The sequence below is a fragment of the Protopterus annectens genome, chromosome 13.part0 (assembly GCF_019279795.1).
Source record: "Protopterus annectens isolate FY-2018-M chromosome 13.part0, PAN1.0, whole genome shotgun sequence".
NCBI classification, from domain to species: Eukaryota; Metazoa; Chordata; order Ceratodontiformes; family Protopteridae; genus Protopterus; species Protopterus annectens.
In genome coordinates, this window is record NC_056747.1 from 203,935,524 (window position 1) to 203,963,233 (window position 27,710).

At 37.3% G+C, this 27,710-nt stretch overlaps 1 protein-coding gene across 7 annotated transcripts in view; it reads left to right on the top strand.

Annotated features, from left to right (window-relative positions):
- Positions 1-27,710, top strand: part of LOC122817706 (mucin-16-like) — a 261,441-nt gene that overhangs the window by 165,511 nt on the left and 68,220 nt on the right. For all 7 annotated transcript variants that reach the window (XM_044090777.1, XM_044090778.1, XM_044090780.1 and 4 more), the window contains 11 exons: positions 1,614-1,655; positions 8,906-9,036; positions 9,130-9,197; positions 9,532-9,704; positions 11,640-11,681; positions 21,062-21,192; positions 21,276-21,343; positions 21,678-21,850; positions 23,082-23,117; positions 26,286-26,416; positions 26,536-26,603. In XM_044090777.1, the coding sequence (XP_043946712.1) occupies positions 1,614-1,655; positions 8,906-9,036; positions 9,130-9,197; positions 9,532-9,704; positions 11,640-11,681; positions 21,062-21,192; positions 21,276-21,343; positions 21,678-21,850; positions 23,082-23,117; positions 26,286-26,416; positions 26,536-26,603 (1,063 nt within the window). The remainder of the gene's footprint in view (positions 1-1,613; positions 1,656-8,905; positions 9,037-9,129; positions 9,198-9,531; positions 9,705-11,639; positions 11,682-21,061; positions 21,193-21,275; positions 21,344-21,677; positions 21,851-23,081; positions 23,118-26,285; positions 26,417-26,535; positions 26,604-27,710) is intronic.

Sequence of the window (27,710 nt, forward strand, 5' to 3'; positions counted from 1 at the left end):
ACACACACACACACACACACACACACACACACACACACACACACACACACACACACACATTCACACAAGAAAGCAGTTCCCCTCTACTCTTAGCATTCTGTCAAACCATTATAACTGATAACTGATTGTAAACCCAGGGCTCATGCTACTTCATCTCCCTCTTCATCTTCCTCATTAATTCTTTCTCCACATCAGTGTTCTTCAGTCACTGTTCATTGTGTTTCAGACTTTTTTATGACTTAACAGTGCACACAGCATCAATCCTAAGAGTCACTCCTTTCCTGTCTTTTCTATCCTGTTTTGCTATGCCTCTTTTAGGTGGGCTGTCTCCTGAGATTCTGGCCTTTCCTGACTCTTACATCATCTGTCTGTAGGACTTGAAGTGTGAAATGATATTGCCACATCTCTGACCTCGCAGCAGAGTGCCAGACGTTGGAGTGCTCTGGCACTATGACTGTACATGATGTTGATGGGTTCTTAGCTTATCTAGGTGAATGAAGGCTATACACCTGAAAAAATAATTAATCTTCTTATGTATTATTTTATGCTACAGCTTTGCTTACAAGCTTCAATGTATTATGAGCTTGTGTTTGACTGAGGACAATCTACTGCCTTTACTTGTCTTATAGCAATAAGCTACTCTCTGTTTTTAAATAAAAACAATGGATCTGAAGCCCAGTTCGATTACCACTTGAGGGTATGGAACAAACATTAATATTCATATAAGATGGATATATTTGAGAATGTAACTGACAGCAATGCCAGCAAAAGCTTGAAACACAATAGATGAATTCTAAGTTTTCAAAGGGGGGTTTACCCCTTTTTTTTTTCATTGTATGCATACCTAACTCTGCAGTCTCTTTTGATCAGCAAAAAAATTATGATTTTGTTTAGCTTTCAATGAATATCTGGAAAAAAAACAAATGTATATTTTTTGGTTTTTGTGTATTACCTAATATTTTTTCAGACTTGTGCCCTCTAATTTGTACAAATCACAGAAAAAGATGTCATGTTCTGCTGGCCCATCCCTTACCTAATATAGCACAATATGAAAACTTTTACAACCAGGTCTTCAGTACATACCATTTGGAAATACTTAACTTTGTATGCAAATTGATTACATTTACTGTGGCATTCTTTGACCAAATTTTCTATATTCTGTACTATGACAAAAGTGCATTTTACCATAAGTTAAAGTGCTTGTATTAAATTCATTAATTGACTTTGATATGCAGTTTGTAGTTGTTTGCCTGGCCTGCATTGTAACAAAATAAATAAACCTCAGTCAAGTAAACAATAACACACCATGGGTTTCGCTAAGAACTAAAGGCATTGAATTGTTACTCATTATATGTGCAAAGATGCACTGAGGACCTCAAATATAGTGCCTAACAATATTTTTTATAAGCAGTCTTAATGCAATTTAAAGTAATCTTGACATTTCAAAGGCTAATAATTCCTATAAGAATGTGGTTTACTTATTCTAGGAGGTCATGGTTAAATCCGGAAGTGATTTGTAATATGTAATATTCATTACTTTGTATTAAGCATTGTGTTTTAATACTGTTAATTTTAGATACAATTTTTATTTGCTTTATTTTAAAATTTTCCAGGTTATAATGAAAGAAACCAAATGTTACCACCACCAGCAACAAGTAAGTCCAAAATTCTGTTACTTGTTTATAAATATATATTTGGCAAGAAAAGGTGACAATGAGCCAGTGGAGAGGGTAGTGGGATAATATGGATTGTTTTGGGGTCTCTTTATTCATTGGGGAGGGTTCAGGAGTTTTTAGCACTCTATTAATACCTTCTCACTTGAAGATGGGTGGCACCACATGTACCTAGAATTGCACATTCAGGGTGTGTGTCCCAGGAGTACAAACTTTTAAGGAAAATTCCACACTTAGGGGATGTGAAACAAGGATAATCACTTCCTATGAAAAGTTGTTCCCGAAAAGCATGTTACAAGGGCAACACACTCTTGTGGTTGTTGCTTAGGGTTTCAATATTGCCATTTCTTCCATACACTGGGAAAAACTGAGAAATGTGACAGGTTTCCTGCACAATAGAAACACTGAAAACAGAATTTTTATTTTCATTTTTTGCTCTTTGCCCCCTTTTTACCATCCTAGCTGCTCTACTGAAGCATTCATTCCCCCTAAAAGTGAGCCATAAGAATGATTTGTTGTCTCAGGCTGAGGGCCAACTCTGTTACAACAAGCACCATGATATGTGAGGAGGATTGGGGTTTTCATCTTTATGCTCTGACTGCCCTAGTTCCAATATACTTGATAACATCCAAGCTGCTGTCATGGAATATCCCATTGCAATGCATGATCTGATCATGTGATACTGCCTCTGCAACCATGCAGACAAGCAACTTTGTGTGTTTTCTGACCTCCACAAGGGATTGCACTATGGAGAGTAAGCACACAACTCTCCCTTCTTTGCAGAGATAATTGAGCAAGCTTAACCCTCATCATTCCCCACTTCCAACAGTGCATTCAATTGGAAAGGGGCATATTTCCAAAACACACGGGGCTGTTAATCTTGTACTTCTGTCAACCATTTCCTTTGCCAACTAGTACTTTCCAATAAAACCAAGATTGTTATTTGGGAGTTTAATTTGTTATAAATGCTCTTCTAAGCATCTCTGTCTATCTTTGCCTATCTACGTACTTGCACACAGACACACACACACACACACACACACACACACACACACACACACACACACACACACACACACACACACACACACACACACACACACACACACACACACACACACACACACACACACACACACACACACACTACTTGTCTGTAACAAAATTTGTACAGAAAAAGTGATGTGATGAATGGACTTATTTATTTACATAAATAACAATGAGAACAGAAAGGCAGTGTGGGGTGTAATGGGGAAGAAATGGAAACTCTGTAAGTGCAGAAGTCTGTATGACACTGCCCTTTGGTGCCACATTTCAGGGGATGGTGCTGCAACAGTTTCAAATTTTGCTGAGGAGACTTATTGAATACAGATGGGCTGATTTAGTAGAAATGGCAGGGGTAAGGTTGCAATCATTTCTTTTAATGAATGCTTCAGTAGGAGTGCTATAAAGTACATACCTTACTGCTGATTAGGTTTATATGGGAAGAGAAACAAAATTGTGTGCTGAAAGGAGAAGAATTTAAAATAGAGATGCAAGTGTCAAGGTAGGTATGGATCAGGTGCGAGGACTCCAAACAAGTACACATACAATGTTGTATTCTTAGACATGGACACGGACAACTATTTTTAATGAGCTTAAGTTCATTTTAGGAGGATAATATACAGTGTACGCTTTCACATGTACAAAATGTCCATCAGCGATATGAACATATTCTTAAGAGTGTCCAGTAGTATAACCTGTTATAGGGTCACATTAGCATACCATGAAGTACTGGGAAAGCCTCCCTTGAAATGCAGAGTTATAAGAGATACCAAGCCAGAATACAGAATCCTAATATTTACAGGATATGCTACTTATATATACTGTCCTCAATTACATGGCCATATTTGTGTTGCATTAGGATGCTATTTGTCTGGCTAATGTTAGCCATCTGACATAAAGCTGAACAGAGGGTTGGACATTTCTTGTTCATATCCCTTAACATTGCTTCTGAGGTATATTGTTCATTTGTGATGTCTACTGCTTGGTTACTGTTCTAGCTCTCATTTGGACATGTACACCTGGCTATCATGTTTTGAACTGCAAAAATATTCATGCATTTTTCATTTCCTGTGTATGTGTGTGTGTGTGTGTGTGTGTGTGTGTGTGTGTGTGTGTGTGTGTGTGTGTGTGTTCTTGCATGCTACCCACTCTTATATAAGGTTATATTGCTGTTTTTGTCTGGAATTCACTCCTGTTACATATTGCTCTTATATAAGGTTATATTGCTGTTTTTGTCTGGAATTCACTCTTGTTACATATTGCTCTTATTTAAGGTTATATTGCTGTTTTGTCTGGAATTCACTCTTGTTACATATTGCTCTTATTTAAGGTTATATTGCTGTTTTGTCTGGAATTCACTCCTGTTACATATTGCTCTTATTTAAGGTTATATTGCTGTTTTTCTTGGAATTCACTCGTGTTACATATTGCTCTTATATAAGGTCATATTGCTGTTTCTGTCTGGAATTCACTCCTGTTACATATTGCTCTTATATAAGGTTATATTGCTGTTTTTGTCTGGAATTCACTCTTGTTACATATTGCTCTTATTTAAGGTTATATTGCTGTTTTGTCTGGAATTCACTCCTGTTACATATTGCTCTTATTTAAGGTTATATTGATGTTTTTCTTGGAATTCACTCATGTTACATATTGCTCTTATATAAGGTCATATTGCTGTTTCTGTCTGGAATTCACTCCTGTTACATATTGCTCTTATATAAGGTTATATTGCTGTTTTTGTCTGGAATTCACTCCTGTTACATATTGCTCTTATATAAGGTTATATTGCTGTTTTTGTCTGGAATTCACTCCTGTTACATATTGCTCTTATATAAGGTTATATTGCTGTTTTTGTCTGGAATTCACTCCTGTTACATATTGCTCTTATATAAGGTTATATTGTTGTTTTTGTCTGGAATTCACTCCTGTTACATATTGCTCTTATATAAGGTTATATTGCTGTTTTTGTCTGGAATTCACTCCTGTTACATTTTGGTCTTATATAAGGTTATATTGCTGTTTTTGTCTGGAATTCACTCCTGTTACATATTGCTCTTATATAAGGTTATATTGCTGTTTTTGTCTGGAATTCACTCCTGTTACATATTGCTCTTATATAAGGTCATATTGCTGTTTTTGTCTGGAATTCACTCCTGTTACATATTGCTCTTATATAAGGTCATATTGCTGTTTTTGTCTGGAATTCACTCCTGTTACATATTGCTCTGGACAGTTATCTCCACCACATTCTGCCGTCTCCTTGTTATAGACATTCCACACTCCTCTACCTACCTGCATACAGTGCTGTGTTGTGCTGAATGGATTGTGGTATCTTACAGGCATGCTTCTTCTCTCTGCTGTTTGTGAGGGGATGCGTTATTTAAATCCTTGCCAGCACTAATGGCTTGGTGCAGGACTGCCTTCAGAGACCAAGATCTCTGCCACATTATTCCATACATTTGGCATCCATCTCCCTGCAGACCTTCTTTAGCATTTGTGGTATTTTGCTATGCTGTAGGGCTCCATTGGTTTGGGGAGTAGGCAAGTTAAATTATTCATGATTGTGGTAAAATAGTTATCACATCTGCACAGATCAGCAGGTAACTTATGTTCCATGTCTTCATACATTTTAATGCAGGCAAGTATGGGAGTTACAGTATGGCATGACTCCTCTTGAATTGTCTAGCAAACAGATCTGTAATATGAGATTTGTATGAGACTTCAACTTCGTAACTTCTGACTGGAGAAGAACATTATTCTGACATCCACATGCTGGGCAAGTAATCAAGGAGTCTGAATCCTCACCACTGACACCGGAGAGGGACATGCACTTTGAATACAGATGGATACACTCTATTTCCAGATGCAGATCTCTATGCATCAAGCACAATTTCCCTTAAGAGCACACAGGGAACACAGTCCAGGCTCTGGATTCCTCTATATCTGCCTCCCTCCAGGTCCCAAGTAAGACTCCCCCCTGGTACAGCTGTAGGGTTAAGCCCTCAGTCGAGTGTCCAAGCCAAGTCCTCCAGTACCCTCTCTGTAAACCCAGTGCTTTGTGTCACTGACCCAAGTAGCTGATGCACACACACTGAGAGATTTGATTCTTCGCATACACACACATCTGGGAAAGTTTGGCACAAATTACCTGCCATGGCCCCTGCTGCCCATAGTATATGGTAGTTATCACTACCACCAGACACTCCACAATCAGCTACTCAGAGGCCCTCAACAAAGAGTGTATAATTATTCTGTGTAATATTAATACTAATACAAATGGTAGTAGTTGACCATGATGGCTAGGCCTTCTGGAGTGGCCCACACAGTGTCACCAAATAAATATAATCACTCTCAAAGCTTAGATACATTCTACAAGGACCAATCACAATAAACGTTTTAAATTATATTTTGTAATAAATAATAAAAGAGCATGAAAATACTGAATATATATTCACAGTAAACCACAGAGTTCAGATCACAGGGAATATTGAAAAGAACATTGATGGACAGACTCAGACAAATAAAGAAACACAGTATCTAAAGTAAGCTTCATCATATTACTGACTGAATCTAGGAGAATAACTATTCCCTAATAACTTACTTTATGGAGTAAGGCACAATTAACTACAGGAGCAGTCTTTCTAATCAGGTTCTCCAAAACAGAATACTCCATCCTCTGAGATTAGTCCCTATAAAATATATCCAAGATGGCTTGCAGAATGACCTCATCTGGTCACCTGACTCTAGGTTCTCACACTATTCCCCTTTGAAGTTGAGACAGAAATTTACCATAGATGCCTACAATACACATCTAAATGTTTATGGCAATGCCTGGAGCTTACCCTCTTTTACTAAGCTACTGAACAAAGATTTCTTCCAGACCTAACATCTCCAGTCCTAGTCAACAGTGTGGGATGCCATTTTATGGTTAAACAGCTCATTTACATTTCCCTTATTTTTCTGAAAATCAACCAGTTGGTTAACCTTTGCTGTTGCTGTCCCAGTGTCCTCTGTTAAAACATATACATTTAATTAATTTACAATAATACATGTACATTTCTTTTCATTCCAGCTAGGTGCACTGTTGATACATTTTAACACAAGCAAACCTCACAAATACATTTTCAACACAAGCATCTGTACAAATCAGTTTGATATACAAATGACATATAATAATTTAACAAAATTCCAGCTAGCTGTGCTGGCACAAGTCATAGGTTCATAGGTTCATAGGTTGGTACTAGGCTATCGGCCCTAAGGCCTATGCAAGCCTAGCCATAACAATTCCCTGGAAATTTTTTCCCACAATATTTGCTTCTCTGGGCCCTTGTCTAGCAGGACGACTGACATGATCCCTGGGGTGAATTTCCTATCTCCCATCCAATCATCAAGGTTCCTTTTGAAGTGGGCCAATGAGATGCTCTTCTTGACATGTATGGGCAGTCTATTTCAGAGTATGGGGAGTCTCTGGGTCAGGAACCTATCCCTCCAGCATGTTTTGTTCATTGTGATGATAAGGTTTAGATCCCTGGAGCGTGTGGCTCTGCAGGATTGGGATTTCTTTAAGTGGAACATGTCCAACAGCTCAGGGTTTGACATGGCCTTGTATGTTAAGCAGAGATCACCTCTGAGTAGATAATATGCCACAGAGTATAGTGGAGTTTTTTTTAGACGGTCAGCATATGGCATCTGCTTTAGTCCTGTGATTCTTTTAGTCAGGTATTTCTGTGGCCTTTCCAGCTGTTGCAGATGTCTTGTGAGGTACATACCAAATGGGGCATTATACTCTATAATGGGTCTAATGAGGGATGAGTACAGTGGGACAATGACCTCCTTTTTTCTGGATGAAAAGCCCTTAGTGATGAGGTGTGCCATGTAGAAGGATTTCCTGACTGTTGTGGCAATGTGGTTATCGAAAGTGAGACCACTGTCCACTTGTGTCCCTAAGTCTCTCATCACACTTTCGATGTTTAGTGTCCTGCCACCTATGTGGTAGTTCATGGGTACATGTTTTTTCCAAAGGGGATGACTATACATTTCTTGGCATTAAGCTTGAGCCCATGGCTCTGGCACCAGGCATCTGTTTCTGTAAGGCCCTTTTGCAGAATATCCACATCATTTGGGGATTCAATAATGGCTCCCAGTTTGCAGTCATCTGCAAACTTTGTTAGCCAGAGTCCCTTAGTGTTGGCCTGTACTTCAGAGAAGCAGATGCCAAACAATAGTGGTCCCAGGACTGAACCCTGAGGTACTCCACTTGTCACTTGTCTGGAGCTGGATTTGGAGTCGGCTACTTTTACAGTCTGGGTTCTGTCAGTAAGCCAGTTGGCAACCCATCGAGTGATGTAGGGATTTATGTCCAGCTTAGTAAGTTTATCTATGATTCCAGAGTGGGGATGGTGTTGAAGGCCTTGGCGAGGTCCAGATAAGCTGTGTGGACCTCCTTACCCTCGTCCACAGCTCTGGAGACCGATTCAAAGAAGTCAATCAGATTCAGGAGACAAGATCGGCCCTTCACAAACCCAAACTGGGTGGGGTCCAGTGTCTGGAGGTTGCCAATGTCTTTGTTTATAAGTTCCATGATAATGCGTTCCATGCCCTTGCAGATCAGGCTTGTCAGACTGATGGGATGGTAGTTCCCAGGATCCAAGGTGGATCCTCCCTTGTGGATCGGTCTACTCTACTTCTCCTGGCATGGATGGCAGAACCTTGTCACAGTTATACTATCTAGACAGTATGATCAGTACATGTACTGATTTGAAAATGTGTATGCTATGTAACAAGTGGCAAGGTGATTGTTTTCTAATTTCTTACACTTAACCATTCTAAATGAAACTGTGGAATAAACAATAACCATATCAGGAGTAACAGAATAAAGCCTATATTTCTGTGAAACATAAACACAGTGACACTAGAACTTAGGATGCTGACACTGACAAGGGGAAGAGGCCTCACATTTCTATAAGGGACTGAGGCAAACATTAAAACATGTATTTGCAGATGCAGAAAAAGTATTCAAATGTATTAACTGTTTTATGAGCAGACAGACTACTGACCCTTTTTACAAATAACTGTATTTTTTTAAATTCCACAGAAGTTAAAACTAAGTAAATAAAGCTATTTTACTGTCATTTGATTGTTGTTTTACTGTCATTTGATTGTTGAGTTTTACTTTTATTTTGCAGCAGTGATGCCAGCAACAAATTACAATCAGTTTACAATGAATTTCACTTCAACTAACTTACCATTCGTAAGTCAATTGAAAGATCCATCATCTAGTAATTACAAGTCCGCAGTGACAAACATACAGTATCTGGTAAGCTTCACAATAAATACAGTTATTTCCATGAAGATTCCCTTCTTTGTAAATGACAGATTCCAATTATATCGCATTATTATTCTCTTTCAGTTGGACAAAACTTTAAAGAACACCTCCATCAATAAAATATACGATGGATGTCAAGTAGTCGACTTTAGGTGAGCAAAATACAGAAGATACATATGGTTTGTTAAATTGTTAAATGCTAATCTGCACTTCGACTATATATGTTGTTTACTGCATTTTATAAATGAGCATTTAAACTGCAACATACCAAGTGCTGAGTTGCTAAATGCAGAATTAATATATTGCCATTATAACAAAATGGATTTCTTAATGAAAATATGTGTAGTGGCATAAAACAAAAAAACAAGCATTTTTTTATTAAAAAATCTAACAGCGATCATTTTACACATATTGCATTGAATTGCTGTGTTAATTACCAATAAGAAGCACCTGTAGTCCAGCTAAATTTATTTTATTTTCCTACAGTAGTGAAAATGGTGGTGTTTGGACAAAAGTGGATGCAGTCTGCAAACTCAAGACTGATTCATCAAGCCCACCATTTGACCGAGTTAAAGTTTATCGTGAATTCGGTGCCAATACAAAGAACAGTACAACACTTGGCATATATACTCTTCAAAATGACAGTCTTTATGTTGACGGTAAGTAGTGTTTAATGCATGGCGTTATTACAGAGTGGTGCAGCAGCAAATGTTTCTAATTTAGTGAGCGACATTAAGAACTTTATGGAATTCCCTCTTTGAATTCCTTTTCTCTAATCTCACTTCATTCTATCTAGATCTTACCTCATTTTCTGTTGGGCATCTTTACTATAATGTTTCACACACAGACAGGCAGACAGACACACACACACACACACACACACACACACACACACACACACACACACACACACATACAAAGTATAAGTACCCCTCCATATCACACACACACATATACAAAACATAAGTAACTCTCCCCAATATTAGCATACTGGCAGGCCATTATAATCTCTAATTGGTTGTAAGCGCAGGGCGTAAGCTGCTTCATCTCCCTCATTTATGCTTTTTCCACATCAGTGTTCATTCACTGCATATTGTCTCAGACTTTTATTGATTATTTAACCTTAAGAATGTGCACTGCACTATTTTGAAGAGACACTGCTTTCCTGTCTTTTATATCCCTTTTTGTTATGCCTCTTTTAGGTGGGCTCTCTGCTGAGATTCTCACCTTTCCTAACTCTTCCATCATCTATCATTAAGACTGCCTATGGTGAAATGATAGTGCCACATCTTTGTACGCCCCACCAAGCTCTTTCATCATCTATCATTAAGACTGCCTATGGTGAAATAATAGTGTCACATCTTTATACCTCCCACCACAGCATATCATGTTGGAGTGCTCTGGTACTATAACTGTACATGTTGTTGATGGGATTTTTGCTTATCCAGGTGAATGAGAGATGTTTACCTTAAAGAATAATTCACATTTTATGCATTATTTTATGCTACAGCTTTGTTTACAAGCCACAATATATTATGAACTTGTGCTTGACTGTGGACAGTCTCCTGCCTTTACTTGTCTTGTAGCTACATGGTGTTTTTTTTTAATAAAAGCAATAGATCTGAAGCCCATTTAGAATACCCACTTGGGAGAATATATTGCATGTAAAAAATAACATTAATATTTGCATAAGATGGATTTATTTGAGAAAGCCACCTACAGGAATCAAAAGCTTGAAACGCATTAGATTCTCTCTCCTTTGTTAGAGTGGTTACCCTTTTCCTGTTTTCCATTGTATGCAAACCTAACTCTGCAATCTCTTTTGAGCAGGCAAACTGTAATGATTGTGTGTAGCTTTCATTGAATATTTGAGGAAAAAAAAAACCTGAATGTTTATCTCCTGATTTTTATGTATTACCCGATATTTCTTCAGACTTGTGCTCTCTAATTAATGTAAATCAAAGGAAAAGATGTCATGTTCTGCTGATCCACCCCTTGCCTAATACAGCATAATGGAAACAAAAAAACATGTACAACCAGGTCTTCTGTTCGTACCATTTGGAAATCCTTAACTATGTATGCAAAATGTGCAGCATTGGCTACATTTACCATGTCATTCTTTGTCTGAGATTTATATATTCCATGCTGTGACAAAATTGCTTTTTACTGTAAATTAAAAGTGTTTGGGTTACATGCATTAAACAACTTTGATAGCTAGTTTGCATTTTTTCTACCTGGTGTGCATTGTAACAAAATACATAAACCTCAGTGAAGTAATAGTACCCAGCTTTGGTTTTGATAGCAACTCAAGACATTAAATTGCAACTCATTATATGTGTAAAGATGCACTCAGGACTTCAAATACAGTGTCTAACAATATCTTTTATAATCAGTCTTAATGCAAGTTAAAGTAATCTTTACATTTTGAATGCTAATCACTCCTTTAAGAAGGTTGTTTTCTTGTTCAAGGAATTCTTCCTTTATTCTGGTGGTAATTTTTAATGTGCGATATTCATCACTATGTATTAAGCATTGTGCTTTCATACTGTTGGTTTTAGACATAACTTTCATTTCCTTTATTCTAATTTTTTCAGGTTACAATGAAAGAAAGCAAATGTTACCACAGCCAACAACAAGTAAGTCCAAAACTCCTGATACTTGTTTAAAATGTATATTTGGCAAGAAAAGGTGAGAATGAGCCAGTGAAGAGGGCAGTGGGATAACGCCTTGTTTCTTGTTGTCTTTTTTTTCATTGTGGGGGGTTTAGGAGTTTTTGGCATTCTGTTAATATCTTCTCACTTGGAGATGGGTGGCACAACATGTAGCCAGGACTGCAAGTTCAGTGCATGTGTCCCAGGAGTACAAACTGTAAAGGAAAATTCCAAACTTTGGTGAATGCGAAACAAGGCTAATAATGTAATATGAAAAACGGTTCTCCAAAAACATATTTTATTATCTTCAATAAGTGCAAAACACTCTTGTAGTTGTTGCATGGGGTTTCAGTATTGCCATTTTTGTATGCACTGGGAATGAATGAGAAAGGTGACAAGTTTCCCCCAGCATGGAAACACTACAAACACAATGTTTATTTTAATTGTTTGGACTTTTCCTCTCCTTACCATCATATCCAGCCTACTGAAGCATTCATGTCCTCTAAGGAAGGGTCTTAAGGCTCATTTGTGCCTCAGGCAGAGGGCTGACTGTGCTACAACCAGCACCACGATATTTGAGGAGAATGTTTTTTTTTTTTTATTTTTAAGTTCTGACTATCCCATTCCCATATACTTTTTAATATCCAAGATGTTGGCATGAAATATTCCACTGCAGTGCTTGGCTATGCACCACATGCTTTAATCACATGACCCTTCCCTTGCATCCATGTAGAAAAGCATCTATGTTTGTTTCTGCTCTTCACCAGGTATTCTGTCGCAGAGACTGAACACACACTCCTACAAGGCAAACAGAGCTGGCTTAAACCTTGTCATTTACCCCTCCCCCTTCCCAAAGCATTAGCAGGCTTCTGAGCTTTTACTGAAGATACTGGACTCTTAATCAAGCCTGTATACCAACTGAACTGATCTACTGTGCACACAAACTTTAATATATATATATATTTATACATTTAATGTATTTGGCATGTATAGAGATATATCTATATCTATAGCTCAATATATATATATATATATATATATATATATATTTATATGTATATATATATATATTTATATATATATATCTATATATATATTTATATGTATATATATATATATATATATATATCTATATATATATATATATAAATATAAATATAGATGTAAGTGGACTGGACACCCTAAATTGGCCATAGGTGTGAGTGTGCATGCAGGTGTGTAATGTGGAAGAACTACAGTGGCAGGGCTAGCCACTTGGCAGTATAAACCTTGGCTGTAGATGACTGTCACTGTTAAAGTGACATTCCCAACCCCATGTGCAAAAATTGGATGGATATACAGCTATATATGTATATATTTGAATATATATATATATATATATATGTGTGTGTGTGTGTGTGTGTGTGTATGTGTGTAGATATAGACAGAGATGTCTCTCTCTCTCTCTCTCTATATATATATATATATATATATATATATATAGGTATATATTATCCAGGGTCTATAGTAGATCATCGACCGCTTAAAGAAGTGAACGGTGATTAATCGACCCTATGTAAGCAAAAGCTTACAATCTCGAACTGTTAGAACAGCGATTTTTTTTCCTACGGGAAGAAATTGCTGTTACAAAACACATACACACAACACAAGCAAAGCACACCAAACAAACAGCAATCCACACACACATACACCCAAAATCTTACAACTAACCCTACACTAAACTATACACACACCACTAACTATCCACTTACCTTAACCCAAACCCTAACCCTAAGGTCCGTCACTATCGCACACTCACCTCACCCGCTCCCTAACCCTAACTCACTTAACCCACCCTAATCCTCATGTCCACGCAATCGCACACATACCTAACCCGCACGCTAACTCACCTAACCTGCCCTAACCTCACATCCACACAATTGCACACTTACCTGAACCCAACCCGTAACTTTCCACCCACAACTATGAAAATACCAAAGGAACAGAAACAGATAACCAAAATCTTTGCCTAGGAAAGATTTTGGGTTTCTGCTGCTTTGATATTTTAAGCTTTTGCTCCATAGGGTTCAATATTAGAACATTCAAAGGTTTTAAACCTCGATGTTCTAATATAGACCCATTATCCACTATCCCATAGACAGAGTGAAGATAGTAATCCAATGCCTCAGAACTTTTCAGTTTCTTTCACATTATTTTTGAAAAGTAAAGTTTTGCTGTATGGTTATTTTAGAAAGTAAATCATCTGCTTTCCCAAGGAATGTCATTTTCTTTTAAGGAAAATCATATAGTAATGAGTGTAGAGCTCTAGAAATCTGTTCAGGTCTAACCGAAACCAAATTCTTGCAGCTTTTGTAGCTTCTGTGCCATCTCTCCTCTCCTTGTTTTGATCCTGGCTGTCTGTATGAGCACTGCTGCCATGCTGCAGTCTGATCCTTATACTAAATGGGTGTGATAAGCTGCTGCCCTACCGCTATGAAATGTAGTAGACTTCCGCGGTGTCTATGAAGTTCTTTCTTAAGTTTGTCTTTGTCCATGCAATCAGTTTTCTCTACATCCATGTACATTTTCAGTGCCGCTCTCCTTGCAGTTGAGAAAAACAGGACTTTTGCCCAGTCTGCTTGGTCCCATGTCTTTGTAGTGAGATCGCAGACAGAGGTCAGTCTAGGCATCCTTCCTGGTTAGTTTCCTGATAGTAGGCACACTCCCTGGGTTGTCAGCATTGCTCACCAGTTCATTTAGCTATTGCTGTAAGTATGCCAGTCTTTGGTCTGTCTCGATTGATGATTCCACGTCTTTTTAATAATTCTTTCATTAATTTTTCCATGTTTTTTATCACCATGAATCCATGACTGGAACATAACAGGACAACAATACTGGGAATTAGTAGCCAAAAATATTTTTTTTTCACTTAACAGGAGAGATACTCTAAGGATCTGAAAAATGGCAAGCCTCTAGCCAAGTGCTCTTGCACATAACACCAAAGTAAGTCCAACGAGACGACGGTGGCACAACAATATAGGTTTATTACTCTAACTGTAACAAAAAAAAAGAATCACAAACAGCATACATTGACTTCTCAGAAATGCAAACGATTTTCAGAGTATTTTTTCAGTATTTTACAAGCTGATAACCAGGCTCCAGGTTTCAACCAGGCCTTAATTCCAGCTCTACACTAATGTTACTTCACTTGACATAACATCAAGTCCTTTCTCAAATGGTTTGGTGTTTCCACAACTCCAAGATCTTCCTTTTTGTTCTTCCTCAGATGTGGAACTGACTATCTGATTACAACCCTCTAGGTGACTTATTTTTATACAAACTTAATTGGCAAAATAATACCTTGTTAACTAACATACAAAGCTGCCTGCTCATGAAAAGTTCCCTACACTTCACACTGTAACACGCATTTTAAGGAAGCAGTACACATTTTCCAGATGCAACATGTGACAATATATATGTATGGGTTCACTACATATGATCGAAAGTTCATATGACCAAAACCCATTTGACTGAGGCCAAATGACCTAATGTTCATTTGACCGAAAACTTATTTGACCGAAAAACAGCACTGGCAATCTGTAGAGCACTGTAAAGGTATATGCCCTGCTCCCCACTGTAGTGCGACCCTGGAGTTAGAATATATTGTTAGGGGGTGGGGGCACAGCCCCCCACATTGGGGTGTGTGGGGGCAAAGCCCCCTAGATTGTTTGAGCAGATATTTTGTGGTTTGATTTCATATTGTTTACTGAAACTGAATTTTGTGGGGGGATTCACCCCCACACCCCCCGATTTGGGGACCTGTGCTCCCCACACCCCCCTAACAATATATTCTAACTCCAGGGTCGTACTACAGTGGGGACCAGGGCATATACCTGCCAGTGCTGTTTTTCGGTCAAATGAGTTTTCGGTCAAATGAAGTTTCGGTCATTTGGACTCAGTCAAATGGGCTTCGGTCATGTGAACTTTCAGTCATATTTAGTGAACTCATATGTATATGTATGTATGTATGTGTGTGTGTGTGTGTGTGTGTGTGTGTGTGTTTGTGTGTGTGTGTGCATGTACACTCACAAACAAACAAACACACACACACACACACACACACACACACACACACACACACACACACACAGAGAGGAAAAAGATCTGCAGCTATTAAACTACAGCTGCCTTTATCCCTTTTATATTATTATCCTTCCTTCAACAGGACTACTGCATGTCAAGTTTCCTCTGATAAATCCGTAACATGTCTATGCCCTTTATTATTCTACATATCTAAAACTAGCATCAGAGGCAATCTGCCACCCAGTAGCCTTACTTATAAATAGAGCCATCAGTGAGTCCTATGTTCCCATTGTCTGGAAAATATCACACATCATACCCTTGCACAAAGGAGGTAGCTCCTGTGAACTAACTAACTAATACCCCATTGCCATCCTCTCCCCCCTATTTAAAATCCTGGAAAGAGTCATTCACTCACAACTCATGGATTATCTATTAACTCACAACCTCCTGTAACACACACTCAACATGGCTTTCGCCCTGCCCATAGCACAACAACAGCCCTTCTATGCTTCACAAATACTATTAATCAGCTCAGAAACAACTCCCTGATCATCAAAGCAATATTCCTGGACCTGTCAAAAGCATTTGACATGGTCAATCACCCCACACTCATAAATGTTCTCTCCTCCCACAACCTCAGCAACACAGCTATAGCATGGTTCCAAAGCTACTTAACGAATCAACAACAAACAGTCCTTTGGCAAGAATCCCTCTCACCCCTCCTAGCAGTCAACTTAGGGGAACCCCAAGGCTCCATTCCTGGTCCTCTTCTTTTCTCCCTATTTTCCAATCATCTCCACTCTGCACCCCCCCCCCAAGCCAAGATCATTCAATATGCTGATGACTCCACTCTGATCTGATCTGCCTCTTCCCTTAACGACCTACAATCTATCACCCAAGACACCTTCCTATCTGTTGAAACATGGCTAACAAACTCCCAACTTTTATTAAATCCCAATAAAACTAAACTTATGCTTTTCACCCTACCAGAAACAATCCCCCCCTCAGCAAACTTTTACATCTTCTCTAAGAACAAAACCTCAATTACTCCTACCCACATATCAAACTTCTAGATGTTATTATAGATAATAACCTGAAATTTGATTGCCACATAGATCAACCCATTAAAAAAGTACAGAAAAAAACTTGGTCTCCTTTACAGGAATAAACAATATCTAAATAAAATACAAAAAGTGCAATTGCTAGAACACACTTGCTATTGACACTTTTATACACATCCCCTGTCCTAACAAACCTCCATAAAACCGACCTCACCAAGCTTGAAAACTGCTATAACAAAATCTCCCAAATTTGCCACAAATGCCCACTACAAATCCCACCACTGTCAATCTGTCAAGCAACCGAACTGGCTTGAACTCCCTCTCTTACTTCAATCTAATCAACTAACCTTAGCCCACAAAATCCTCCACCATCCAGAAAACCCCCCAGCCCTTAAAAACCTAATCCAACCATACTTAGCATTCACATCCCTTCACTCAAACAGCAATTTAGTCCTCCAAGACACCAAAGTAAAAAACTCAGCAGGTGAAGCACTATTCTCCTACTATCTCTCCAATCTCTGGAACTCTCTACCCATCCCACTTATGAATGCCTCCTCACCTAAACAGTTTAAAAAAACTCCTAAAAACCTACTTTACACACTCCTGGCTCTTCACCTGCCATAGTCCAGGTTAGACTCCTTACCACCCCCCTTACATCCTTCACTTCTACTCTAGAACATTTCCTTAAGCATTAACGCTTATATCTAAATACCATTCTAACTATTACTTATGTTTGATTTTATCTATACTCCCTTACTTAAAAACTCCTTATAATGAACTAAGTACAACCCCTCAGAAATGATTTCACTCATATGATCACCTCTCTTGTATATAGTCTTACAAAAATGTCTTAATCGCCTGCATAACTATTTATGACTTAAAACTAAAACTGTTTATATATTAGAACTGTATCAACTTAATGTTTTTCTAATATGTTGTAACTATACACTGTACTGTCTATGCTATATTGTATGATTTTGCAGAGCTTTTTCTCCCCGGGCCTCCCCTGAAAAAGTACACATGTCCAAATAGACTTTCCCGGTTAACAAATGTAAAATAAAATAAAATATAATAAAATAAAATAATATGGATAGTAGTCATTAAACATTTAATATATTCTGTCCAACAAAAGATAGCCTGCTGTTTTTATTTCACCTCCCTGTAAACTTTATTTAATCATTTATTTCCAAATATCTGTTTTTGGTAGATGATTAATGCTAGAGTACTTAATTTTTAAATACTGCACATCATATTGCACAATGCAGAGTGTATATATATATATATATATATATATATATATATATATATCACCTAATAATGATTTATATATTATATAATATATATTTGGGTGGGTCAATGATCATAGGACTGCCTGCTATGTTTGTCCTACCTCCTTTTTACAACTGAGGTTATCTGGAGAAAGAAAATTCCATAACTGTTATGTTTGAATAAAGTTGACAATATGGAGAGCTACATACTGGAAAGGGAAGTGGAACACAAATGTTTATTTGTTATAATTGAATTTGGAGAGGATTAGGTGATTACATGCCTATTAGCCTACTATGGCTTATGATACAATTTCTTTCCTTACCCTCCGTTTGACTGTTATAAGCTCTGTCTCTAATTAAAGTTAGTGTTAAAAAGGGATACATGGATAGAGAAAGAGAGATGAATGTAAAGATAGATGGATGGCTGGATGGATTAGGACTGAGTAGTAGAAAATGGAGTTTGAATCCCACATCATCATTATCTTTCCAGATACTTCTGGCCTTTGAAATAAATTATTCAATCTTTGAAAAATTGCTCATTCATCCTTTAAAATAGTAATATAAAGGAAAAATTAAAACGGATCAGACCAATTGCATGCAGAAAAATGAGATTTATATTTTTATAGCAAATTTTCTGCTCTAAAATGTTACAGTGAAACTGATATAGGTATTGTGAATAAATCCTTGAGTGCCATACGGAATGCAGAAATAACACAGAAAAATCAGAAATGATTAGTATTTATACAGATTTTAAAAATAGTCACATAATCACTCAAATCCATAGTCATCAGCAAGTTTGTCTTTCAGCAGCACTGTATACCTGAAAGCTACACTTATTCATGCAATTACAAAATATCTACAAGAAGGCCAAATGTTTCTGAATTGCTTTTCATTTTTGTTACTTGACAGTGTTTTGTGGCACCACCAGTTTACTCTGAAACAACATGTTATTTTACTAGATGCACATTTTACCTAAGGCTTATTTAACATATCTGGGTTCTTTCTCTGGTATAAGCTTCTAAATGAAGTCTTTTAAGTCCTTTCATATAAAATGTTGTTCTTGTAATATATTGTATTCACCTTCTGCTACATCAGAAAATAATAATGGCTTTGAATACAACAATATGCACACCGGCAAACATAAGAATTATTAAGATCGTTGGAGTTATTAGATGATTTATTATTAAATGAGAAATACAACCTAGAAAACTCTCTAAAAGTGCAACAATGTTTGTAGTAATAAGAGTAAAAATATGTCTCCTGGCCAGCTATTTTAATGTTTGAAATGGGCAGGTAACCTCTAAAGGTACAAAATGCAGAAAGATTAACCCTTGTGGCTCTTCTCCTGATGACCCTCTAACCTTTCCTCCCCACTGGACCCATATGTTTCCTTTGTCTGATCTGAATCAATCTGTGGGAAGAACTTTCTTTCCCAAAGAGAAGTCGTCTTACAGATACTCATCTTATAGGTTCATAGGTAGGTACTAGGCTATTGACCCTAGGGCCTATATAAGCCTAGCCAAAAAGGTAGCCTGGCAATATGGCGTCCATGGGTTGAGCCACAGTAGCCATACAATCTTAGTCATGCATGGAGTCTGATTTTTCTTAAATGCCTTTGTCTCCTCAGTGCAATTTCAGTCCACAGTACATCTACACTTTTTATAGCTGGCTTGCTTGCGCGCAGTATTCTTGAAAGCTTAAGGTACCTGGAACATTTACTGCAGTTAGCCTCTGTTTTCTACCACTGTGAGCTTCTGCAATGGAAGTCCCTGCTTCCTCCTCCAATGTAAAGCAGTGGGCTGATAGTCATTGAAGCTTACCTCTCCTGACTGGCTTTTCATTTAACGATTCACTTCCATAATTCAGACTGCCTTTGTTGCAGTCAAGATATGAACATTTATACCAATGCAGGTTTCTAAGAAAGACAAGTTCTAACAACAGATAAAAAACAAATTTGTTCCTATTAGTGTCAACCTATTTATCTCTAATAAGCTACATATAATACTCAATCAAATGTTTATTTCCATTCACTGTCCCTCAGAATACTAACATTGCATTAGGTCAAAAGACTATTAATCCTCTAACTGTTTTGGAATCTATTCTTTTTGAAGTTTCTCTCCTGTTTTCCACTATTCTTTTAGTGGGGAAAAAAATCATCATTCAGAAGAAATGCAACATTGTATCTTTAGATAACCATTTTTACATGCATTCCATTTTTGTTAGGCAGTATTCTTCTGGAATACTTTGATTCTCTTGCAGTACTTAACTGTTCCTGTCACACCAGCCATTGTTTTTTTTTAAATTTATTTACACAGTACATACCAAAACCTTTTATTTCTTTCCAGTATAGCTTATGTTGTAGACCAGGCATACACTTTACCTCTTTCATTTAGTTTAAAATGCAGTGCTGTGTCTGCGATGACAAATTTGATGTAGAATCTTATGCTTTTCCGTTACTATTTTCAGTCCTGTTTACTAGTCCTTTTGCAAGGTGGTGCCCCATCTTTGTTAATGTTTGCCTTACTGAATTCACAACCCTCATTTTTGATTGACTTGGGTATTATAAATTCATGCCAATTCTTCTGGGAACTAAAAGTAACTAACTTCAATCTAGTGGTAAACATGTTAAAAAGAATTAATTACTCCATGGGCCAGATTCAATAAAGCACTACACTAAGTTTACAAGATATGTATTCAAGAATATTCTTATCACATTTTTTGTGCTTATTATTTCCATTTCAATATTTAAAGCTGCAAGAATATCAATAGGAAACAAATTAGGAAGAAGGTGTAAGTTACGTATGTGTTGTCTGTTTTCTCAGAGCAGTGTACATTGAGTGCACACTTAGTGTAGGTGTTATTGAATCCTGGGGCACTTTTTCTTTACATTAGAAAAATATTGTGTTTCATTATTTCTACATCCTGTAATAATTAAAAAGCCCATCAGATTAAATGCATTGTTTGTGTTTTACAGCTATGGCACCAGGAATTAATTATAAACAGTTTACGTTAAATGTCACTATAACTAATTTGATGTATGGACCTCAGCTAGCTGAGTCAACAACCAACAATTATAAATCTGCAGCAGCCAATGTCAATAACCTGGTAAGTAAAGAGTTTATATCTAGATCTTTTTTTTTTCATAATCAATGGTGTCTAATTTTATTCTGAACCTTTCTGTGCTTCAGATCGACAACATCTGTAAGAACAGCAGTATAAGTGATACATACATTGGATGCAAAGTAGATGGTTTCAGGTAAGTACAGACAATTTGCTGTTTTATACTTTGCCAGACCTGCATGCTTACAATACCTCTTAATCATGGGAGACACATTTAATCAGAATAAAATCCATGATATCCTGTTATAAAAACAGTTTAGCAGGACTACAGACATGCATCTTTTAAGCTAATATGCATTTAGCATGATATATGACTTTGTTAAAATATTTACTGAATAAAAGCTAATATATTAATTTATTTAGGACAAAGTACAGCAGTTAAAATATCTGTCATATTTCATATGTGCTATACATATCACATGATATGTGTATTGAACTTGAGTTATAAATATATTTTACTGTCTCACCAGAAGTGCAGCGGGTAACTCTGCAACAACAGTGGATATGATCTGCAAAGTGAGGGATGATTCATCAAAATTGCCATTTGATCGAGTCAAACTATATCGTGATGTTAGTCAAAAGACAAACAGCGTCACTACAATGGGTGTATACAGTCTACAGCCTGACAGCCTATACGTAGATGGTAAAGTTCCTCTTTCTTTGCATAACCCATACCCATTGATGGATGTAATAAAAAGAAACCTCTGCATATTGCTTTTTTTTCTTTTTTTTAGAAATCAGCCAGAAACAAGTACTATAAGCAACATTTTCAAAGTATGCTTCAGACTATACAGAAACCCTAAAACACAATATGTTACATCTAATAGATTATTTACTTAGTCATTTAAAGCATGCCTAAAGTGCCACACATGACATTTACAAAATCAGCTATCATGGACAGGTGCACTAAAAGATAATCAAGTGATAAAATTTATGGCAACATGCCATACATGATTGTGCCATACATGATCATGCCATACGTGATCATGCATTACATGATCGTGCCATATGTGATCATGCCATATATGATTGTGCCATATGTGATCATGCCATACGTGATCATGCTATACATGATTGTGCCATACATGATCATGCCATACATGATTGTGCCATATGTGATCGTGTCATTCGTGATCATGCTATACATGATTGTGCCATACATGATCGTGCCATACGTGATCGTGCCATATGTGATCATGCTATATATGATTGTGCCATATGTGATCATCTCATACGTGATCATGCTATACATGATTGTGCCATACATGATCATGCCATACATGATCATGCCATACATGATAGTCTGCTGACATTTTTATCAGTCATACACATATAAAGTATTTTTGGTCTTTCCTCAGCAGTGGCTGTTGGCAGTAATAACACTTTTATCCTGAAAATTGTAACTAACTCATGCTTAATATTAGCACATACTGGTGCAAGCTAATATCACAAACTGATGCAGGGAAATCTTTCTTTTTTTTCATAATTTTTTGATGCACGCAGCATTTGATATATAGTTTGTACATGAGCCGAGTACTAGAGGAACATAATTTACCTTACATGAAACCAAGTCAATTAAGATGTTATCTTCTAAATATGAAGTTAGTGGCTTAAGTTTATGAGGTGTCAAAAACATGCAGATCAGGTTTGCTCTACCTTTATCCACCTAATAAGGGCATGAAATGAAATAAAATTCCAAGGGCAGGTAATCAGGTCTAATCTGCTGTTTTTAGAATGCTGGTATCTTCATTAATGTTGCATGGTAGTAGAAGTCGACCACTTACAGGTTGTGATTTTCTAGTACTAATTTTACCTATATCAGTTTTATAATAAGCAGTGAGCAATGAATGATATGATTTTTTTTCACTTTACAGGTTACAATGAAAAGGCTCCAGCAACTCCCACTCCAAGTAAGACTCTGTTTTTTAACACAGTACCTAAAAGCCGTGCTCTGACTTGCAATATTTGCTTTTTTTTTATTCATTAATTGCAATAGATGTAACCCAAATAATTTGCAGTTGCAAATACTATGTGAAGGTTATAAGCTGAAATCAAATATCAAAATCATGAGTATGAATATCTGCTCTACATCTGCTCTATACATTGTTTCTGAATAAAAGGATGTTTGTATTTGAACACTTACTTCTTTACGATAACATCAGTACAAGGTGATGACAGTGGCAGTTACATATGCAGGTCATAGCAAAGGCAGTGGTGTGATAAAATCTGACCATTTATGTATCTTTATTGCATTGTTCAAGAGATCAAACATAAATAAAGCATGCTACTTTGTTGCAAAGATACGTATTTTATATAAGGTAATGTGACTGAGGAGTGAAGGAAAAGAAGGATGGAGGATTACAATGTTTCAAGCTGATTCATTTTGGAAAGTGTTAGGAGATGTAGAATCAGCTATCAGATAAATGACTAGCAGACTGACTCTGGCATTAGCATTCCTTCAGAGACATATAAATATGGTCCCCTAGAGCTGAAATACAATGTTTAGACCACCATCTCAATGCAGTACATACTACACACTGAGTCTTGAGAAATCAAATAGTTTTCAGTGTTTTTTTCTATACTTGATACCAAATTGAAAGTATAAAAAAAGAGAGCTGCCAGGATCATATCTCTCAACCTCTTACAGGAATAAATCTGGAAAAAAACATAAATAATGAGGGGGGACAAAGGCCTAAAAATAGGGGCAATTTTTAATACTGCTCTTACAAAACTTAGAAAGTTGATAAATTAACAGGTTTTACATTAACAGGGATTTTATGAAGAGTATGAAGTTTGAAACTAAAATGTCAATCATTATTTTTTGACTATATGAGGAAAAGGCCAAAAATAGGAAACAATAATATGGAAAGTTGAGAGGTATGGGCTGGATATGTTAAAATGGTTTGGGAATAGTAGAAATAATATTACGGTAATGCTGCTGTAAGCAGTTGCATTTTGCTAGGGGTGTAACTGCTAACAGTATGCCCCTCGATGTCTCGTTTTTTCTGAACATCTGCACAAAAGTACCATTGTGTTGGCATTGTACGCACATAGTATTTGAGTCCACTGGTCATTGTCACATCAGAGTTGAGACACACTGAAGGTTTGGCATTAGTTCTATCACCCAGGTGTTCTTCTGTGAATCATAAGTGCATTAACGAGTTTGTTCTAAGCATAAAAAGCTTATGCTTAATTACATCTTTATATTATGCGTCTTGGCCTGAGAGTCAGAAATGTCATTTCTACCCATGCTAATTGTCCAATGTAGGTTGGTAAATCAGTGTGAGGAAAAGAAATTCCAGTTTGAATCATTAGCGTTTCATAATAATGTCTCTGAATAGAGCACTGTGCTGTCAGACCTGACCGTGCTAGTTTTCTCCAAAGCAGCCCATTTAGTGCATTACCAAAGTTATCTCCCCTCTCACACACACACAATCCTCCCACTTGCATAGAATCACAAAAGCACTCACCTATATATCAGTATATCAGCACACATGCAGCAACACACATGCATACAAACACACACACACACACACACACACACACACACACACACACACACACACACACACACACACACACATAAATGCAGACCAACCATCCAGGTATACACACACACACACACACACACACACACACACACACACACACACACACACACACACACACACACAAATGCAGACCAACCATCCAGGTACACACACACACACACACACACACACACACACACACACACACACACACACACACACACACACACACACACACACACTCAGTCTTGGCATCCCCAATTACCTACCTTCTTACTTACTGTACTGCAAGCACCCAGGGAGACATACCCAAACACCCAAACTTGTGAACACTCAGGCAGACAGACACTCAGACACACACATAGACAACATGCAAATGTCCAGTCTTGTGATTCCCCACTTATCATACTGCAACCACCAAAACAGACAGACAGACACACATATGCACGCATGTCCGGTCTCAGCTTTCCCTAAACCTACTATACTACAAGCAACCAAGCATTCACACATACACAAACTTGTGTGATCTCCTAATGTGTGATAACTAAGGTAGAAATGAATACAAACTGGGAGAGAGACAGAGGCACGCACACACACACACACACACACACACACACACACACACACACACACACACACACACACACACACACACACACTCATTCAGCTTCATTCATGCCCATAAAGACATGAACACACTCACATGCCCACATACACATTACCCACTCCCATGGCTTTGCTGGACTTACCTGTAACATGAGTTCTTCCTTAGGAGTGACTTGGTGACTACTGTCAAAAGATGGTGTTCAGTTTTCCTCTTAGAATTCAATTTTACTAATCTGAGTGATTATCTGCATTTTTGACTGAATAAATCAGGCTCTGCAAACATTTCTAGGGGACAGAATGGCTATTTAGCATTAACCTCTCACTGGACCCCTGTATTAGTATACAATTTTAGCCATGAGACTGTAGTTATTACCTCACAGGGAGCATAGTACAGTGACCAGTCTCATGTTTAAATAAGAAAGACTTATTGTGAGGTGGAAACCTTATATAAAAAGGCTTCTGCATCACAGTAAGCTTTTCTGAATCCCTTGTTTTGAAGAATCACAGCAGCGATATTTACTTGCACTGACTATCAGTCCCCAATTGTAGCTAAGCACATATTATTATTTCAGGTCCTGTCATTATTATCATTATTATTATTTTACACCTGGATTGACAGCTCAATCCATAAAAATCAAAGCAATTCATGGAAGATATAATGTAAAGTTATTTACTTAAAATGTATTACTTCATCTCTCACGCACACACACACACACACACACACACACACACACACACACACACACACACACACACACACACACACACACACACACACACACACACACACACACACACACACACACACACACACAACAGTCATGCTAATATTTGAATGAAGCAATTTTCTTTAAAATGCGCACATACTGTTAACTCAAAATCTGCACACTGTTTTTAAGTATTTACCATGGTTATTATGGGTTACTTGTTATTTTTTTACAGCTACAATGCCAGTACCAGTGTATCAGGAGTTTACAGTGAACATAACGCTGACTAATCTGGCATTTACACCTCAGCTAACGAATGTGCTCTCTAACACTTACAACTCTGCAGCACTAAATATAAATAATTTGGTAAGAATTAAAACAGTGACATTGTGTATGCTATATATTTCCTTCCGTCTTGATATTTATATTTTCTATTATCACTAGTTATAACTTATAATTACATTTATAATAATTTCATTTTTCAGCTGGACACAACATTTAAGGGCACCAGCATTAGTACTTCCTATGGAGGATGCCAAATAGACAGATTCAGGCAAGTATAGCACTGATTTACTATTTTTGTAATGTTAACAAATAAATTAAGTATATAGTGATTAGGGCTGTGACTGATAGCGCCTTGCTCTTTATTTGTGTTTCTGGTTCAGGGTACTTTCCATTCAGTGCTTTCATATTCTGCCTGTATCCTGCTAGCTTTTCAGATGGGTCTATTTGGAATCTTGAATGCCAGAATGGCATAGAATCAAAACACCAAAAACTAATTGCAGAAAAAGAGAAGGGTGAAAAAATACTATACAAGTGTTTTTCGTAAGTGGTCAAGCCCAGTCCATAACACTGATGCGGGGGACAAGTCCCCCCATCCCCTAAACTTATGTATTCTAACTCTGGTTGAACTGACAGAAAAATGGAGAACTCTACTAAAGCAAAATAATTACTGTCAGTGTAGAATTAAAATTGTAACATCAGTGATTTTCTGTAGAAAACAGTAGTCAGCATTCTGTTTCTAGGCATGTTGTTCTTCAGATGATTGACATTCAGGGGATTTCATCTTGGTGCCTATCAAATGCCCAAAGTGGTGCATTTCTTATCGAAACCTGTGTTTTTTGCTGGACAAAAACCATACCCTCAAATGGTGCAACAAAAACAAAGTGTTACATAATTTAAATTTTTCCTGTTCTTCTGAATTATTTTGAGAGCTATTGTTACATAATTTTAATTTTTCCTGCTCTTCTGAATTATTTTGAGAGCTATTAATACTGCGGTGGTACGGCGGTAGCGTTATTACCTCACAGCAAGAGGTTCTCCCGTTTGTTGCTTGGGAGTACCTTCTGTGTGGAGTCTGCATGTCCTCTCCACAGTTGGGTAATGTTCGAAAGACATGCGTGCGTAAATGGGCGTGCCTTCATTGAAGGTCGGGCATCGAGCTGGCACCTCGGCATTTTGTAAAAATCTACTGCCAATCATTAGCGGACAGGAGTTCCATTGTGGCCAGCCCTTACTGGGAAAAAGCCGAAAGACAAACAACAACATTAATATAGTATAAAAGCTTTGTGCAGTAGTTAGGAACAGTTGCAAAATATTTTTTCCTCTTAAAATATAAAGGAATTCTGTAGGACAGATCTGCATAAATCAGAACAGCCCT